The 14393-nt window shown below is 47.8% G+C and overlaps 1 protein-coding gene across 2 annotated transcripts in view; it reads left to right on the top strand.

The window, feature by feature from the left end:
* ATP8B1 (ATPase phospholipid transporting 8B1) overlaps nt 1-12697 on the top strand; it is a 35977-nt gene extending 23280 nt beyond the window's left edge. For both annotated transcript variants that reach the window (XM_069879996.1, XM_069879997.1), the window contains exons 16-28: nt 1604-1792; nt 2539-2651; nt 3120-3284; nt 3517-3628; nt 3997-4072; nt 4673-4805; nt 5859-6144; nt 7172-7395; nt 8159-8242; nt 8892-9137; nt 9688-9826; nt 10685-10815; nt 11552-12697. In XM_069879996.1, coding sequence (XP_069736097.1) covers nt 1604-1792; nt 2539-2651; nt 3120-3284; nt 3517-3628; nt 3997-4072; nt 4673-4805; nt 5859-6144; nt 7172-7395; nt 8159-8242; nt 8892-9137; nt 9688-9826; nt 10685-10815; nt 11552-11782 — 2129 coding nt within the window. In that variant the 3' untranslated portion in view covers nt 11783-12697. The remainder of the gene's footprint in view (nt 1-1603; nt 1793-2538; nt 2652-3119; nt 3285-3516; nt 3629-3996; nt 4073-4672; nt 4806-5858; nt 6145-7171; nt 7396-8158; nt 8243-8891; nt 9138-9687; nt 9827-10684; nt 10816-11551) is intronic.
* The last annotated feature ends 1696 nt before the right edge of the window (nt 12698-14393 follow it).

Raw genomic sequence — 14393 nt, 5'->3', positions numbered from 1 at the left:
GTCCCAAAGTGCCACGGCCACACAGTTTTTGAATCCCTGCAGGGATGAGGACTCCACCACGGCCCTGGGCAGCCTCTGCCAGTGTTTGACAAGGCTTTTGGTGAGGGAATTTTTCCTAATATCCAACATAATCCTCCTCTGACAAAACTTAAAGGCCATTTCCTCTCATTCTGTCCCTTGTCACCTGGGAGAAGAGACCAGCACCCGCCTCCCCCCAGCCTCCTTTCTGGGAGCTGCAGAGGGAGATGAGGTCTCCCCTCAGCCTTCTCTTCTCCAAGCTAAACAGTCTCAGGGTCCCTCAGCTGCTCCCAGAACACCAAGGGCTCCAGACCCTTCCCCAGCTCCGTTCCCCTTTTCTGGACACGCTCCGGCCCCTTGATGTTTTTCTTGGAGTGAGGGGCCCAAAACTGAACACAGGATTCGAGGTGCAGTCTCAGCAGTGCTGAGTGCTGGGGGACGATCCCTACCCTGCTTCTGCTGGCCACCCCATGGCTGATCCAAGCCAGGTGCTGTTGGCTGCCTTGGCCACCTGGACCCCTGCTGGCTTTTGGTCAGCCACTGTTGAACAACAGCTATATTTGCACCCCATGCAAGAATTTAATGCACTTTCTCCTTGAAGCACATCCCCATCGATGTATACAAATCATGGATGTCTGCCCTAAGACTATGGGCAGCAAATAACCAAAATGAAAAATAAAAATGTGACCAAAACTAAGTGTGGATGCGAGTGGCTACTGAAGGATTTATGGAGGCAAAAAACAAGGTTGGAAGATTCAGCTGAAACACTGAGTCATAGAATGGTTTGAGTTGGAAGGGATCTTAAAGATCATCCAGTTCCAACCCCCTTGTGATGTGCAGGGACACCTCCCACTGGATCAGGCTGCTCAAGGCTTCATCCAGCCTGGCCTTGAGCACTCCTAGGGATGGGGCAGCCACAACTTCCCTAGGCAACCTGTTCCAGTTCCTCATCACCCTCACTGTGAAGAATTTCCTCCTTATGTCCAGTCTAAATCTTCCCCTCTCCAATCTAAAGCCATTGCCCCTAGTCCTGTTGCTACATGCTTTTGTAAAAAAGTCTCTCCCCAGCTTTCTTGTAGGCCCCTTTCAGGTACTCTGAGGAGTAATAATGCTTTACTCCTGTCTTCCTGAGATCTTTCTGGAACTGGCAGTCTCCTTCCTTTCTTGCTCATCCTACTAAGGTTTTTGGGGTTGTTCCCACTATGTTATGTTGGTATCTGTAGCCAAGGATCTGGCTTTTGAAGCTTCCTTTGAAAATGCTTAAATGAATTAATTGAGAAATTAAGATATTTTTTTTTTTCAGACAGAAAAGCTATAGTTTGTGCTTTTTGTGAGGGCAGGGGGATTTGGTGACTTATCCCATTTGGAAAGCGCATAAAATAAGAAGTAGGGGAGTCTCTCATCCTTCTCCTCCATGTGCTTTGCTTCCAAGTGCTGCGGCAGTGTGCTAGACCCCAGTTCAGAAAGGGAAAGGACTTTGCCTATCCAGCTCTCCATTCTGCTAAAAAACAGGAGTGAATCATTCAGGCGTGGCGTCCGAGTGCCCTGGTCTATCCCGCCTTTCTCTTCTTCTCCAATGACACAGGTCAGCTCAATTACCAAGCGGCTTCCCCAGATGAAGGGGCCCTGGTTACGGCAGCCAGAAACTTCGGTTATGTTTTTCTTTCGCGAACACAAAATACCATCACTATCAGTGAAATGGGGATCGAGAGAACATATGATGTCCTGGCTATCTTGGATTTCAACAGCGACAGGAAACGGATGTCAGTCATCGGTAAGCTGACCACATCCAGCCTTCATGGTAAAGATGGCTTGTGTTTCACAGGTGAAAAAGCTACCTGCAAGGGAAGCTTGAGCCAAGGATCACAGCTGCGTAGCACATACTCTTGTGATAGGTTTTAATCCACACAGCTCTGTATAGCAAAAAGTGGGCTTTGTAATGAGGTGCAGATATGTCCCTTGGACAGCCCTGGTGCTCAGACCTGGCCTGTCCTGCAGGCAGTCTTGGATCCCTTCAGCAGAAATGCTGCAAAGGTGATTTATTCCCTTTTTCTCCAGAGTACAAACACTCTGTATGTGCATCTAGCTATTGGAATGCTAGGTTTGCAGGCTGAGGTGTGAACAGCTCTGTAGTTATGGTTATAGCAAACTTTAAAGAAGTCATTCATGAAGCCGTTCAAGATCTGTTTGGTTTAAGGCTGTAGTTCTGGTGCATTGTATCCCTAGTGTCTGTCCGTCCAGCTCCTGTGGGCAAGCGAGACGTTAATGTTATATGAACCATTATCAAAAACATAACCTTGGGAGGTTTTAAATACCCTCTCCTGCCGTGAAACAGAAGGGGAAATGCACTCGTCAACCAAGTTCTTATACTTATTTGAGCAAAAGTAAAGGTGATGAGGAAGAAACATAACTTGTAGCTTTGATACTTAGCAGCGATAGACTGAAAAATCTAATGAAAACTATTCCTTTGCTTAAAGGCACCCTATTGTTTTGTCCCACCTCTCTTATTTTACTCCACAGTAAGAGAATCATGTGGAAATATCAGGCTGTATTGTAAAGGGGCTGATACAGTGATTCTTCAGCGATTGCACACAAAGAATCCAAAGAGAGAAGCTACAGAAGAAGCACTGGATGTATGTTTGTGTTTTATATGCCATTCTTACCATAAAAAAAATGCTTATTTCTGACTGTAATCTAATTTTATTAGTTTTCTTTTCCTAAGCTGTTAAAATCAGGTGCAGGCCTAGAGTTGGTTCTACAAGTTATCCCAAACCTGAGAAGTAACCAAAGCATGTTCTTACAGATGTATTCTTTGTCTTTTCATGAGAACTGAACTCACATTTTGTCTGCATGCCTTTTTCCGTAGTTATCCCTATTCCAGATCACTATGCTCCATTCTGCTTGTCACCTGTTCGGTCTTCCAGCTCAGACTGTTTTGTTGCTTTAACACAGTTTTGGCATTTCTGAAATATCCAGGACTAATTGCAGAGTCAGATTTGTTTTATCAGACTTGGCAAATGCTTATGGTCTTAGGAATTATGTTTGGGTCGCAAATGAAGAGTTCTGTTTTGTATGTATGGTGGTTTTTACCTGTTTTACAGATCTTTGCCAGTGAAACCCTTAGGACTCTCTGCCTGTGCTACAGAGACATCAGTCATGAGGAGTTTGAAGCATGGAATAAGAAGTTTGTGGAGGCCAGTGTAGCTACGATGAATCGTGATGAAGCTCTGGACAAAGTATACGAGGAAATAGAAAAAAACTTGATTGTAAGTCAAGCTTTAACTTTTTGGTGTGCTCTTCTTCTTTTGTAAGAAGAAGCAGATCTTTTTGAAAATGAATTGTCACTTATATACAAGAGCTCGTCTTTACTGAATTCTCAGCTCGAACTGTGCCTTGGCTCAAAGCCATATCTGGAACAGTTTCATTCCCTCCTTAAAACGAATCCATTTTTAGTGGGTGTTTATCCTACTAAAAGCCTGTAATTCAAATATCTTCCAGCTGCTTGGTGCAACAGCTATTGAGGACAAGCTACAGGATGGAGTTCCAGAAACTATTTCCAGGCTTTCTAAAGCAGACATTAAAATCTGGGTGCTTACCGGTGACAAAAAAGGTGGGTTTGCTTGCAGCCGAAGAACTCATAAAACCGGTGTAAGGGCTAGCATATAAACTGGGGCAAATGGACTAGAAATAAGGTACATCTCATAGGAAATACAATTCCCTGCAGCTGGCTTTAAATCCATCGCCCCACAGCTGTCATTTGACAAATAATTAGCAGGCATTTCCCCAGCTTTTCTGTGCTATGGATAATTTCATTTTCTGCTCATCCACATTGCAGTAATGAAAAGGAACTTCTCATACTGAAACATAACTTCAGAACTTCCTTCAGAACTTTCAGGGACCTCAAATGCTTGTGGCTGCTCCCAGCAGTTACTCAGGACATAACTGTAAATACTTTCCTCTCTTATTCTTTTATTGTAGAAACTGCTGAAAACATTGGCTTTTCTTGTGAACTCTTAACAGACGAAACGAAGATCTACTATGGAGAAGACATCAGGCAAGTGAAAGCACAAAGGATTGCTTTTGTGGGAATTGAAACATCAGTTTTTAAAGTTACCCCAGCAGTCTAGGTCCACAGCTGCTGCTATTGCATTTGTCCTGTAGTTCGGACGAGTCGGGAGCCCGCCTGGAGCGGGCTAAGTGGATCTCTCTCTAGTCCAGATAGTGAGTAGCTGCCAGGCTTTGCTCTCCTCGCCTCTCCCTGAGCTCTAGCGTTGCCTCGCTGCTCTTTCACCCCATCCCAGTATGCAGTACAGACCCATGCCATAAAAGCACGATGGATCACCAGGCATTCAGCGCTCAGTCACAAAGGATTTGTCAAAATGGTTAGACCCAAGGGAAAACAGCTCAGGGCTGGGAGAAGAACTTGTAACAGTGTCACAACTATTCCTGACTTATTTTTGCTTATTTGCAAAATAGCGAGGACATCAAAACAATAGGACTCTCTTATCTAGCACTGTTTAGGACATCACCTGATAGCACAACAAGTCCCTGCAGAACATACAGCATTTCTTTCTTGTAGACTTCCAGTTTGGGACTGACCTGTCTTAAAGTTTATCCTCGATTTTTCTGTAATAGTATCCACCTCTCTTTCCAGTGCTCTTCTTCAAACTAGGCTGGAAAACCAGAGGAAAAGAGCCGGCTCAAGTCCACATTCCTCTCTCAGGATGAACGAGCCCTTCTTCCAGGGTAGCCAGGATCGGGCTTTGATCATCACTGGGTCCTGGTTGGTAGGTTCAAAAGGTGTTCTCCTGTGTATGTGAGATTCTGGAGGTACCAGCGACTCACAGAGGACACCATTCGTTTGTCTGCTTTGCTAAACCGATCTGTGACAGTTCTGTGGCCACTGTGTGACACACGTGTTTGATATTTATGTTTGGAAATACTTGTGGATTTGAAGGTTGAAAATAACAGTCCATAAAGTAAGGAATGTTTTGGGCCTTCAAATCGCTGCCATAGAATTAAAGCCACGGCCCCGCAAAAGCACATTTATTCTTCACAAGGATTCTGGTTTAATGGAAAAAATGAGGTGACTGCCAGCACTACAGGATGCATGGCTTCAGTACAGACCTAGCAGTCATGCTTGAAATGAGAGATGGGAGTGAAAGGAGGGAGGCAAAAGACGCGTTTCCTGCTTGGTCCTGCAATCCAGGGTTTGCATAGATGCTTAGAAAGCAGAAAAGGGGTGACTGGCAGCGATTCAGTGGGTACTGCCCACCGTGCTGGCTGGCTGCTCTTACAGGCACCCACAAATGAGAAGGCCCAGCGCATAACCAGGGGCTCTCGGCCATGTTTCAGTGTTCCAGTCCCACACCTTTACCTGCAATAAAGAAGCATAAAACTGTGTGAGGCACAGAAAGCAGGCTGGGTGATGCAGTGAGAGCATCAGATCAAATTGCAGGTCTCTGATACCTCCTGCTCCAGCTGAACTGCTCCAGAGCATTCAAAGTTCACTTCCATGTGTGTTGGGCCTGGCCAAGCGTCCTTTAGGAGAGAGGGAGGTTTAAATACCAGGATGTTTTCAAAAGGGAGTTACTTCCCATCAGAAGAAATATTCCTCTGAACTCTGCAAGAAGTGCTGTGATACTAAATACCAGCATTTCACTTTTGTTAATCTTGCAGAGTAGATTCTCTTCATTGATTCCATAGTTTTTTGTACCCTTCTCCACACAGGCATTTGTGGAAATGCTCTAAAAGGGTGATGGGAGCGCGATGATGTTTTGTGTGTTGTAGAGGGAGCGATTGGAGTGTAGAAGGGAATATGAAATATTTCTGTTACGCAGAATGAAATCCTGCTAGAGAAGAAAAAGAAGAAAAAGAAACTTAAATTGAAATTCCCCAGAACAGTGGAAGAAGAGAAGAAGCAGATGGAGAGGAAAAGAAGGGCTGAGGCATACAAAGAACAGCAGCAGCAGAATTTTGTTAATCTGGCCTGTGAGTGCCGCGCTGTGATCTGCTGCCGAGTGACCCCGAAGCAGAAAGCCATGGTAGTGGAGCTAGTGAAGAAGTACAAGAAAGCCATTACTCTGGCTATCGGGGATGGCGCCAATGACGTCAACATGATTAAAAGTAAGGCAGCTGTACCGCTTTTGTCATTGCGAAGATCTCTTCTGAGTGAGCTTCAGCAGTCTCTTCACTATCGCTCTTTGTTCCGAAGACTCTACCATCTGTTTCTTTACCCACGTTGACATTGCTCGTGTTTTGTCAGCTTCTCTGCCTGGGCTTTCCCTGATTGAGGAAGCTCTCTATGAAATTATTTGTGGGGTTTGCTGATGCATTTTAGCTTTTTCTGTCCACGTTCCCAGAGAAGGGGCTTAAATTACATCTATGATCACGTTGTGAGTTACAAAATTGTGATATAAAGAACAGCGCAATATGTTGGCTAGCCCTTGCTTGGAAGCGTTACCCATACTGTATTGACAGAATCATGAAATCATTAAGGATCAGAAAGCCCTCTCGGCTCATCCAGTCCGACTACTGGCCCAACCCCACTGCGTCTGCTAAACCCTGTCCTCAAGTGCCACGGCACGGCCACACAATTTGAACCCCTAAAGAGATGGAGACTCCACCACTGCCTAGGGCAGCTTCTGCCAGTGCTTCACCACTCTCTTGGTAAACAAATATTTCCCAACAGCCAATCTAAACCTCTCTTGGCATTACCTGAGGCCGTTTTCAGTTGTCTTATCACTTGTTACTTGGGAGGATTGCAACTGGTGCTCTTTGGACCACTTCCTGAAGAATCCCACTGAGAAAGAAAGCTCCGGGATACAGTTTATGTTAGGAGTGAGTTTGCACTCTGCCTGGCCGGTTCATTTGAGGATTTGCTTGCTCTCCTCTGGTCAAATTTCCCAGCATGCATTCTGACAGAACAGGCAATGAGACAGAATCTAAGGGACAGTGGAGCCATGAGAAGCAAATAATAGGGCTAGGGAGGGCTTGCACATGGTTGTGTTAGTGTTTAATCCTGTATACAGTAACAAAATGGGGCAGAAGTGCCTGGAGCAAAGAATGGGATCTGGTAGGAGATTTGCCTTCAGTCACATTGTTCCTTTCCCGGTGTTCAACATAGTGTGTGGTGTTTGTGTCATTGACTTAGCTGCCCACATTGGAGTTGGAATCAGCGGCCAAGAAGGGATGCAAGCCGTCATGTCAAGTGACTACTCGTTCGGGCAGTTCCGCTACCTCCAGAGACTGCTGCTGGTCCACGGACGATGGTCTTACATCAGGATGTGCAAGTTCTTAAGATATTTTTTCTACAAAAACTTTGCTTTTACGCTAGTTCACATCTGGTACTCATTCTTCAATGGCTTCTCTGCCCAGGTAAGAAGGCATTTTTTATCTTGAACTGCTGTCTAGAATGGTGTGAAATGTGCTCATTGTTTGAAGTTCCTGTAGTAGAACCATAGAATCATGGAATGGTTTGTATTGGAAGGGACCTCACAGCCCATCCAGTTCCACACCCCTGCCGTGGGCAGGGACACCTCAGGTTGCTCCAAGCTCCATCCAACCTGGCCTTGAACACCCCAAGGGGTGGGGCAGCCGTGGCTTCTCTGGGCAACCTGGGCCAGTGCCTCACCACCCATAGTGTTAGAAGGTTGTGCGGGAAGGGCTGTAGGAGCCGAGATGCGTCTCCATGGGCACAACCACAGACAGGCAGGCAGGATTGCACAGACCAGCGTGGAGGGTCTGGGCTGTGGTCGAAGAGAAGCAGCTCTCCCTGAGGTTTGCTGTGGTAGAATCTGTGGATGCCTAGGATGGAGCAATAAAGGAGCGAGAAGAAATCAGGGTTCCCAGACTTGTGTGGGAGATGCCAGGTGTTATCAGAGTCACAAGTGCAGCTACAAACCAGCTGGCACATAGTGCAGTCGGTTCAGTTTTGGCGGTGTCTCAGGTCAGGTAACACTGATGATTTGGAAGGAGTGGGCAGCTTCATAAGGGCTAAAAATCGTCTCAATGGAGCTTTGAGCTAAGGCAATGCTGTCTTTTGGGTAAACACTGGGGTAATGCAATGCTGTAGTAGAGCGTGAGGGAACTGGAAGGGAAGGTACGATCAGAACGAAACCATTTACCCTTCTTCCTGCAGACTGCATATGAAGATTGGTTCATTACGCTGTACAACGTGTTGTATTCCAGCCTCCCAGTTCTGTTGGTTGGCCTGCTTGACCAGGTATGCTCCACGTTGTTGTTAATAACTGATGAACCCAAAGGCACCTCACACCATGTCTTTACAATAAAACCACGTGCTTTGTTTTCATTACAAGGCGTTTGTGGGGGGTTGTTCAGTTTTTTGGCTCTTCCTGCGTTCCTTTCCAGATGTGTTGGTGACTGGAATGGCCAACGTTGATCAGGTCAGAGGCCATCAGTGCTAATAATGTTCATTAAAAATAGTTCTAAGTGCTTGCTATTCCATGAAATCATTCACACAGGTCAGCAACAGGTGGCTCTATTAATGGAAAAGTAATTCCTTGCTTATCTGTCTGAGCTGAAGACGTAGGGACTGAGCAGCTTCCAGGGACTGTATTTGACAGGAATTCTGGTCTGTGGCATTTGTTTTAATTCAGTTAATTAACCCAACTGCAGACGTTCCTGTCTTGGTAACTAATGGGCTAAAAGCTAGAAGCCAGGGAACCAGGATATGTGCTCACTTTGTGAGAGATGTCCTCCGGGCCTGGTTATTCCAGCTTCCTGCATTATACTCCATGCGGAGTCCTGCTGCTCATGCTGTTCCCTGGAAAGGGAACCAAAATTTGCCACTTCCTCGCACTGAGAACAAGAAATCACAGCAACTTTTTGTTTTCTTTTCCCCTTGCATTAAGGATGTGAGTGACAAGCTGAGCCTGCGGTTCCCCAGCCTGTATATCTTGGGACAGAAAGATTTACTTTTCAACTACAAGAAATTCTTTATAAGTTTGCTTCATGGAGCTGTAACATCACTGATCATCTTCTTCATACCCTACGGAGCCTACCTTAAAACCATGGGGCAGGATGGAGAAGCACCTTCAGATTATCAGTCTTTTGCTGTCACAGCAGCATCTTCTCTTATATTTGTCGTCAATTTTCAGGCAAGTGAACCCGACTTTCTGGCCTCTGTTTTTCTGAAAACCCCTTCTGGTCGTGTCTCTACGTTTATCTGCCAAGACTGTAACAACACACAAAAAACTCCCCCTTTTTTCCCTGTTGATGCTCTCTGACCAGTGTGTGACTGGATCATAGAATCACAGAACAGCTTAGGTTGGAAGGGACCTCACAGCCCATCCAGTTCCATCCCCCGGCTGTGGTGAGGGACACCTCCCCCTGGATCAAGGGACTCAAAGCCCCATCCAGCCTCACCTTGAACACCTCCAGGGATGGGGCAGCCACCACTGCTCTGGACAGCTTGGGCCAAGGCCTGCCCGCCCTCACAGCAAAACGTTTCTTCCTCATCTCAATCTCCCCTCTTTCATCTTCAAACCGTTCCCCTCGTCCTGTCCCTGCACTCCCTGATCAAAAGCACCTCCCCAGCTTTCCTTTAGGGCAAGGATAAGAGGACTGGACCAAAATGCTGTCAGTCTTCAGTGCAGTTGCTGTTACTTTGAATTAATAAACTTATGTGAGGCTTTTGCTTGCTTCCAGATTGGCTTGGACACATCATACTGGACTTTTGTCAATGCTTTCTCAGTGTTTGGGAGTATTGCACTTTACTTCGGTATCACATTTGACTTCCACAGTGCTGGAATCCACATTCTCTTTCCATCTGCCTTTCAGTTCACAGGTCAGTCCTTGTGGTTTCTGTTTCTCGTTTCTGTCTCACACAGCTTTGGACCTTGAGCATAACTATGGCCAGAATGGCATGGCACGAACCCGATGCCTGCAGGAGGATCATAGAATGAATCATAGAATCATGGAATAGCTTGGGTGTCCCCAGTCCAGGGACACCTTCCACTGGATCAGGGTGGTCCAAGCACCGTCCAACCTGGCCTAGCGATGTTAAATACTAATTCACCTCCCAGGAAGTGTTTTGTTTGTGTTTGGAGCCTGATTGCTCTATTAGAGCACTTGTTTTCTTTCCATCAAAATGAACTGGAACTTGATGCTGCCCAGCAGCAGGAATCTGCACATGAAAACTACATTAAAACAGCTTAAAATAAAGGAAGTGCAATGACCTGGCAGGGCGTGTGTTTGCCACTTTGCTCTAACGGGTCAGGGAAGGTAAAACCCTGAAGTAAGACAGAGCGAAAGGCTGTTAGCAGCTCCTTGGGATTTTGCTGGACGTCCAGGGAGATGTGAGTAGCAGGTGTTAGGAAGTTTTTTTGAGGAAAACTGTGCTTTCTGATTTTCCTAGTGACAAATGTGTCTTGTGTTGCCTTGATTCTAAATACCTACCACCACCACCCCCAAAAGAAGAAACCTCCTCAATTTCATGTTCTCATTTTTAAGCTGAACCTGATTGAAAAGAGTTGCCTCAAAGATAAGGTTTTTCCTTGAACTTCAGTAATGTTTTACAATTATAACTTTCTTTTAGCAGAATACTTCGTGCATTTCAGAAGTTTATAAAACTTTTGGTATGTTATTTGTGGTTTATAACTAGTTTACTCATTCTTCATAAACTAGTCTGTTCTTTTATTCCTAGGAACAGCTCCAAATGCTCTGAGACAACCCTACCTCTGGCTGACCATGATTTTATCCATTGCTGTTTGCTTACTGCCCATCGTGGCCTGGCGTTTCCTGTCCATGATAATTTGGCCTTTGGAAAGTGATCAAGTGAGTAAAGTTTTAGGTGCTTTTGGCTGATTTGGCAGGCATTTACTGACAGGAGTCAGTATTGGTGTTACCATTAGACACAAATCACTGACTATGCCCTCAGGAGAACTCTCCTAGCCTGGAATGCTGGTTCCATGGCCTGGGAGGATGGCAGCAGGGCTTTCTGAAGGCCATGCCTGTCTTATAGAATCATGGAATCATTGAGGCTGGAAAAGACCTTTTAGCTCATCTGGTCCAACCATCAGCACAACCCCACCATGCCCACTAACCCGTGTCCCCAGGTACCACATCCCCACATTTTTTTAACCCTTCCAGGGATGGGGACTCCACCACTGCCCTGGGCAGCCTCTGCCAGGGCTTCATCACTCTTTTGGTAAAGAAAATTTTCCTAATATCCAACCTAAACCTCCCCTGGCACAACTTGATGCCATTTCCTCTCATCTTATCACTTGTTCCTTGGGAGCAGAGCCCAGCACCTACCTCACCATAACCTCCTTTCTGGGTGCTGTAGAGAGCGATGAGGTCTGCTCCTCTTCCCCAGGCTAAACAGCCCAAACCCTTCTGTCTGGATGCCGGCTGCTGCTGTGGCACCTTACCCATCCAAAGCAGAGAGCTAACACCTTAACCCTACCATTAAGCAGTCTGGGGATGTAAAAAAGGGCTGAGTTATTTCTCCAGGCAGTAAATGCAAGCAAGTTGTTTCCCTTGTGATCCATTCACCTTTGCATCCACACAGGTTCAGAAGAACCGGAAGAAGTACCTTGTGGAAGAGCAGCAGTGGAAGCGCAGGCAGAGTGCTTTTCGCCGAGGGATATCTGGCCGCCGTTCTGCTTATGCCTTCTCCCACCAGCGCGGATACGCAGATCTTATTGCTTCGGGACGCAGCATACGGAAAAAACGGGCACCTTTGGATGCCATCCTCGGCAGCAGTGCAGCTGAAGTCAGAGGTGCTAGTGGAACCAGCTGATGCACTGCACTTGGGAGGAGCTTTTTGTCCCAGAGATTGCACAAAAACTTTTTTCTACCCAACTCAGGATATTTTTTTAACCAAATGGCATGAGGACATGGAGATTTTAATGTTTTATCATAGCCCTTCCAGATTGTGGGCTACTGGCAACGCAGAAAGGCCAAGAGTTCCCACAGAGCTACTCATCCTTGTGCAGCTGATGTCTGGTTAATGTGAAAGTGAACGATGTGTGCAGGGGTACGAGACCTCAGCGTTGTGATTTTTTAGTGATTCCTAGAATTGCAGACTTTGCTCCCATTTTAATAACGCATTGATGTAAAACTACAGCTACATTTCATATTGTGTCTTTGGAAACAAACTGCTTGGTTTCCTGGTGTGCCCTATTTCATTACATGGCACTGCGTGATGGTAGATGGGATAAGTCCCCGGGAGGGCTGGGATGTTCTCCTTTGTGTCCTGTCGGTGTGAGTGATGTGCTGTTATTCCTTCCCTAATTTCCCCTGGAATAAGGATATCCCAGTCAGTAGTTACCAGAAGGGTTTTCCTCAGTTGCCCTTTCTTTCTCTGCCCACCTCTTTCCACCTCTGGAATATGTATGCAGTCTGCTCAGCTGCAGTGTCCTGTTTCTGGGAAGCTGCCCTTGGAGCTGGCGGTTTTCTTGCTTTAGTTTTAGATACAGCAGGCGATAACAGGGAACTGGAAAGCAGCCGCTTGTAGGTGGACTTGACAGTGAGTCACTCGTAGCATGCGAAGTGTTTTATGGACCTCCGCGTTCGCACAGACTGTAACTCTTCAGTTGAGGCGTGTGGATTTTATCTACTCCCGAAGCCCAGGCTCAAATGCTTTTATTGGAAAAATCAGGATCTACAGCTCGTAAGTAATGGGATGTACATTTTGTAAATTAAATGCAAATAAATATCCTACCATTTACAACTCCTTGTCTCTTCTGTGTGGGAGTGAGGACAGAGTGAGAGAGGAGGCTGAGTGGGAAATACTGAGTGGGATAACTGAGTGGGATAACTGATCGCTCTTTGAACTGGAGGGGGGTGGTCTGGGAAGGGGAAAGAGGGAAGGGGGAAGCGAGGAGGGGGAAGGGGAAGGGGAAAGTAGGAGGAAAGGGAGGAAGAAGGATGGAAAGGAGAGAAAGAGGAGGGGAAGAAGGGGGAAAGGGGAAAGAAGGAGGGGAAGGAGGGGGAAAGGGGAAAAAAGGAGGGGAAGGAGGGGGAAAGGGGAAAAAAGGAGGGGAAGGAGGGGGAAAGGGGAAAAAAGGAGGGGAAGGAGGGGGAAAGGGGAAAAAAGGAGGGGAAGGAGGGGGAAAGGGGAAAAAAGGAGGGGAAGGAGGGGGAAAGGGGAAAGAACTCGGCACGGCTCGACTCGGCTCCCGGTGGAGTCGAGAGGACGCCGCGCTCTCGCCCGGCTGCGGCCAAGGGGATCCACGCGGGGGCGGGGAGAGAGACAGCGCCCCCAGCGCCCCCGCGTCCCCTCGTTCCCCACAAGCCCCGCCCGTCCCTGCCCGAGGTGTTCTCTTTCCCTGTGTCCCTCACGTCCCTCCGTGTCCCCTGACAGCCTCGTGTCCCCCGGCTCGGTTCGGCTCCTCTCGGCTGCGTTCGGCTCCCGCCCCGAGCGGTACCGGCACCCCCGGTCCCCGCGGGTGCAGTTCCCCCTCGCGGCCACGCGGCGGCGCCAAGACCGGAGCCTTAGCCCCGGGAGGCGGCCCCGCCCCGCAGTCGCCGGGCGTCGCGTTGCCGGGGCGGGGGGCGGCTGTGCGGGCGGCGGAGGGAGCGCGGGGGGTTCCTGCTCCCGGCGGGACCGGGTGCTGCCCGGGCTCGGGTGAGTCAGAGGCGCCCGGAGAGGCGCGGCTCGAGTTCTGAGCGGGGGGCGGGCGGGAGCAGTGTGGGTGAGCTCTCCATGGCCGGCGGCGCCGCTCCGGGCTCGCTGTCCGTGAGCCGCGGCCCTCCCGGGGCCGGCTCGGGCTCAGGGGCGGTCGGGGCCTTCGGGGCTGCGCTCGGCGTGCGGCCCCGCGGGGGAGATCCCCGCTCGGGAGGGGGAGGACGGGGAAAGGAGGGGAAAAGGAGAGGAAGGGGAAGGAGGAAGAAAGGGGAAATGGATGTGTGTGTGCAGGGGGGAGCTTTGGAATGCCTTTTTATGTCTTCAGTAGAGGGAGAATTAGGAGGAGGGTCACGTTTTTCAATCCCTGCTATAAACAGGGTTCTTTGCATTTGAAATCCTTCCAAGTCACGGAGTTTTACAGTGATGCAGCATTCGGTTACACTTGCTACAAATCATCTCTGTTTCAACATTTACCTATTTAGCTTTCTCATATATTTTGAGGCTTAACATCTTTTTAGAGTTATTTTTAGTATTTGTGTTAGAATATTTCCATAAAACAAATACGGAAGGGGAGTTGCTGCATTCCTAACGTTTACGTTAGAGTCCGTACCTCAAGTACCTTGCAGAAATGTAGACACGCCTCTTAGATGTACCTTATCCTTGCAGACCACTATGGAGGCTTCCCATCTCTCTTGTACGCTCATGGTGAAAGAAGGGGCAACCACGGTGAAATGGAAGCAGTTGACATTCAGCCGAGAGGAGAAATGTCCATTTTGCGGCG

This window comes from Phaenicophaeus curvirostris, chromosome Z (assembly GCF_032191515.1).
Source record: "Phaenicophaeus curvirostris isolate KB17595 chromosome Z, BPBGC_Pcur_1.0, whole genome shotgun sequence".
In the NCBI taxonomy this organism is placed as follows: domain Eukaryota; kingdom Metazoa; phylum Chordata; class Aves; order Cuculiformes; family Cuculidae; genus Phaenicophaeus; species Phaenicophaeus curvirostris.
This window is presented reverse-complemented; position numbering and strand designations above follow the sequence as displayed.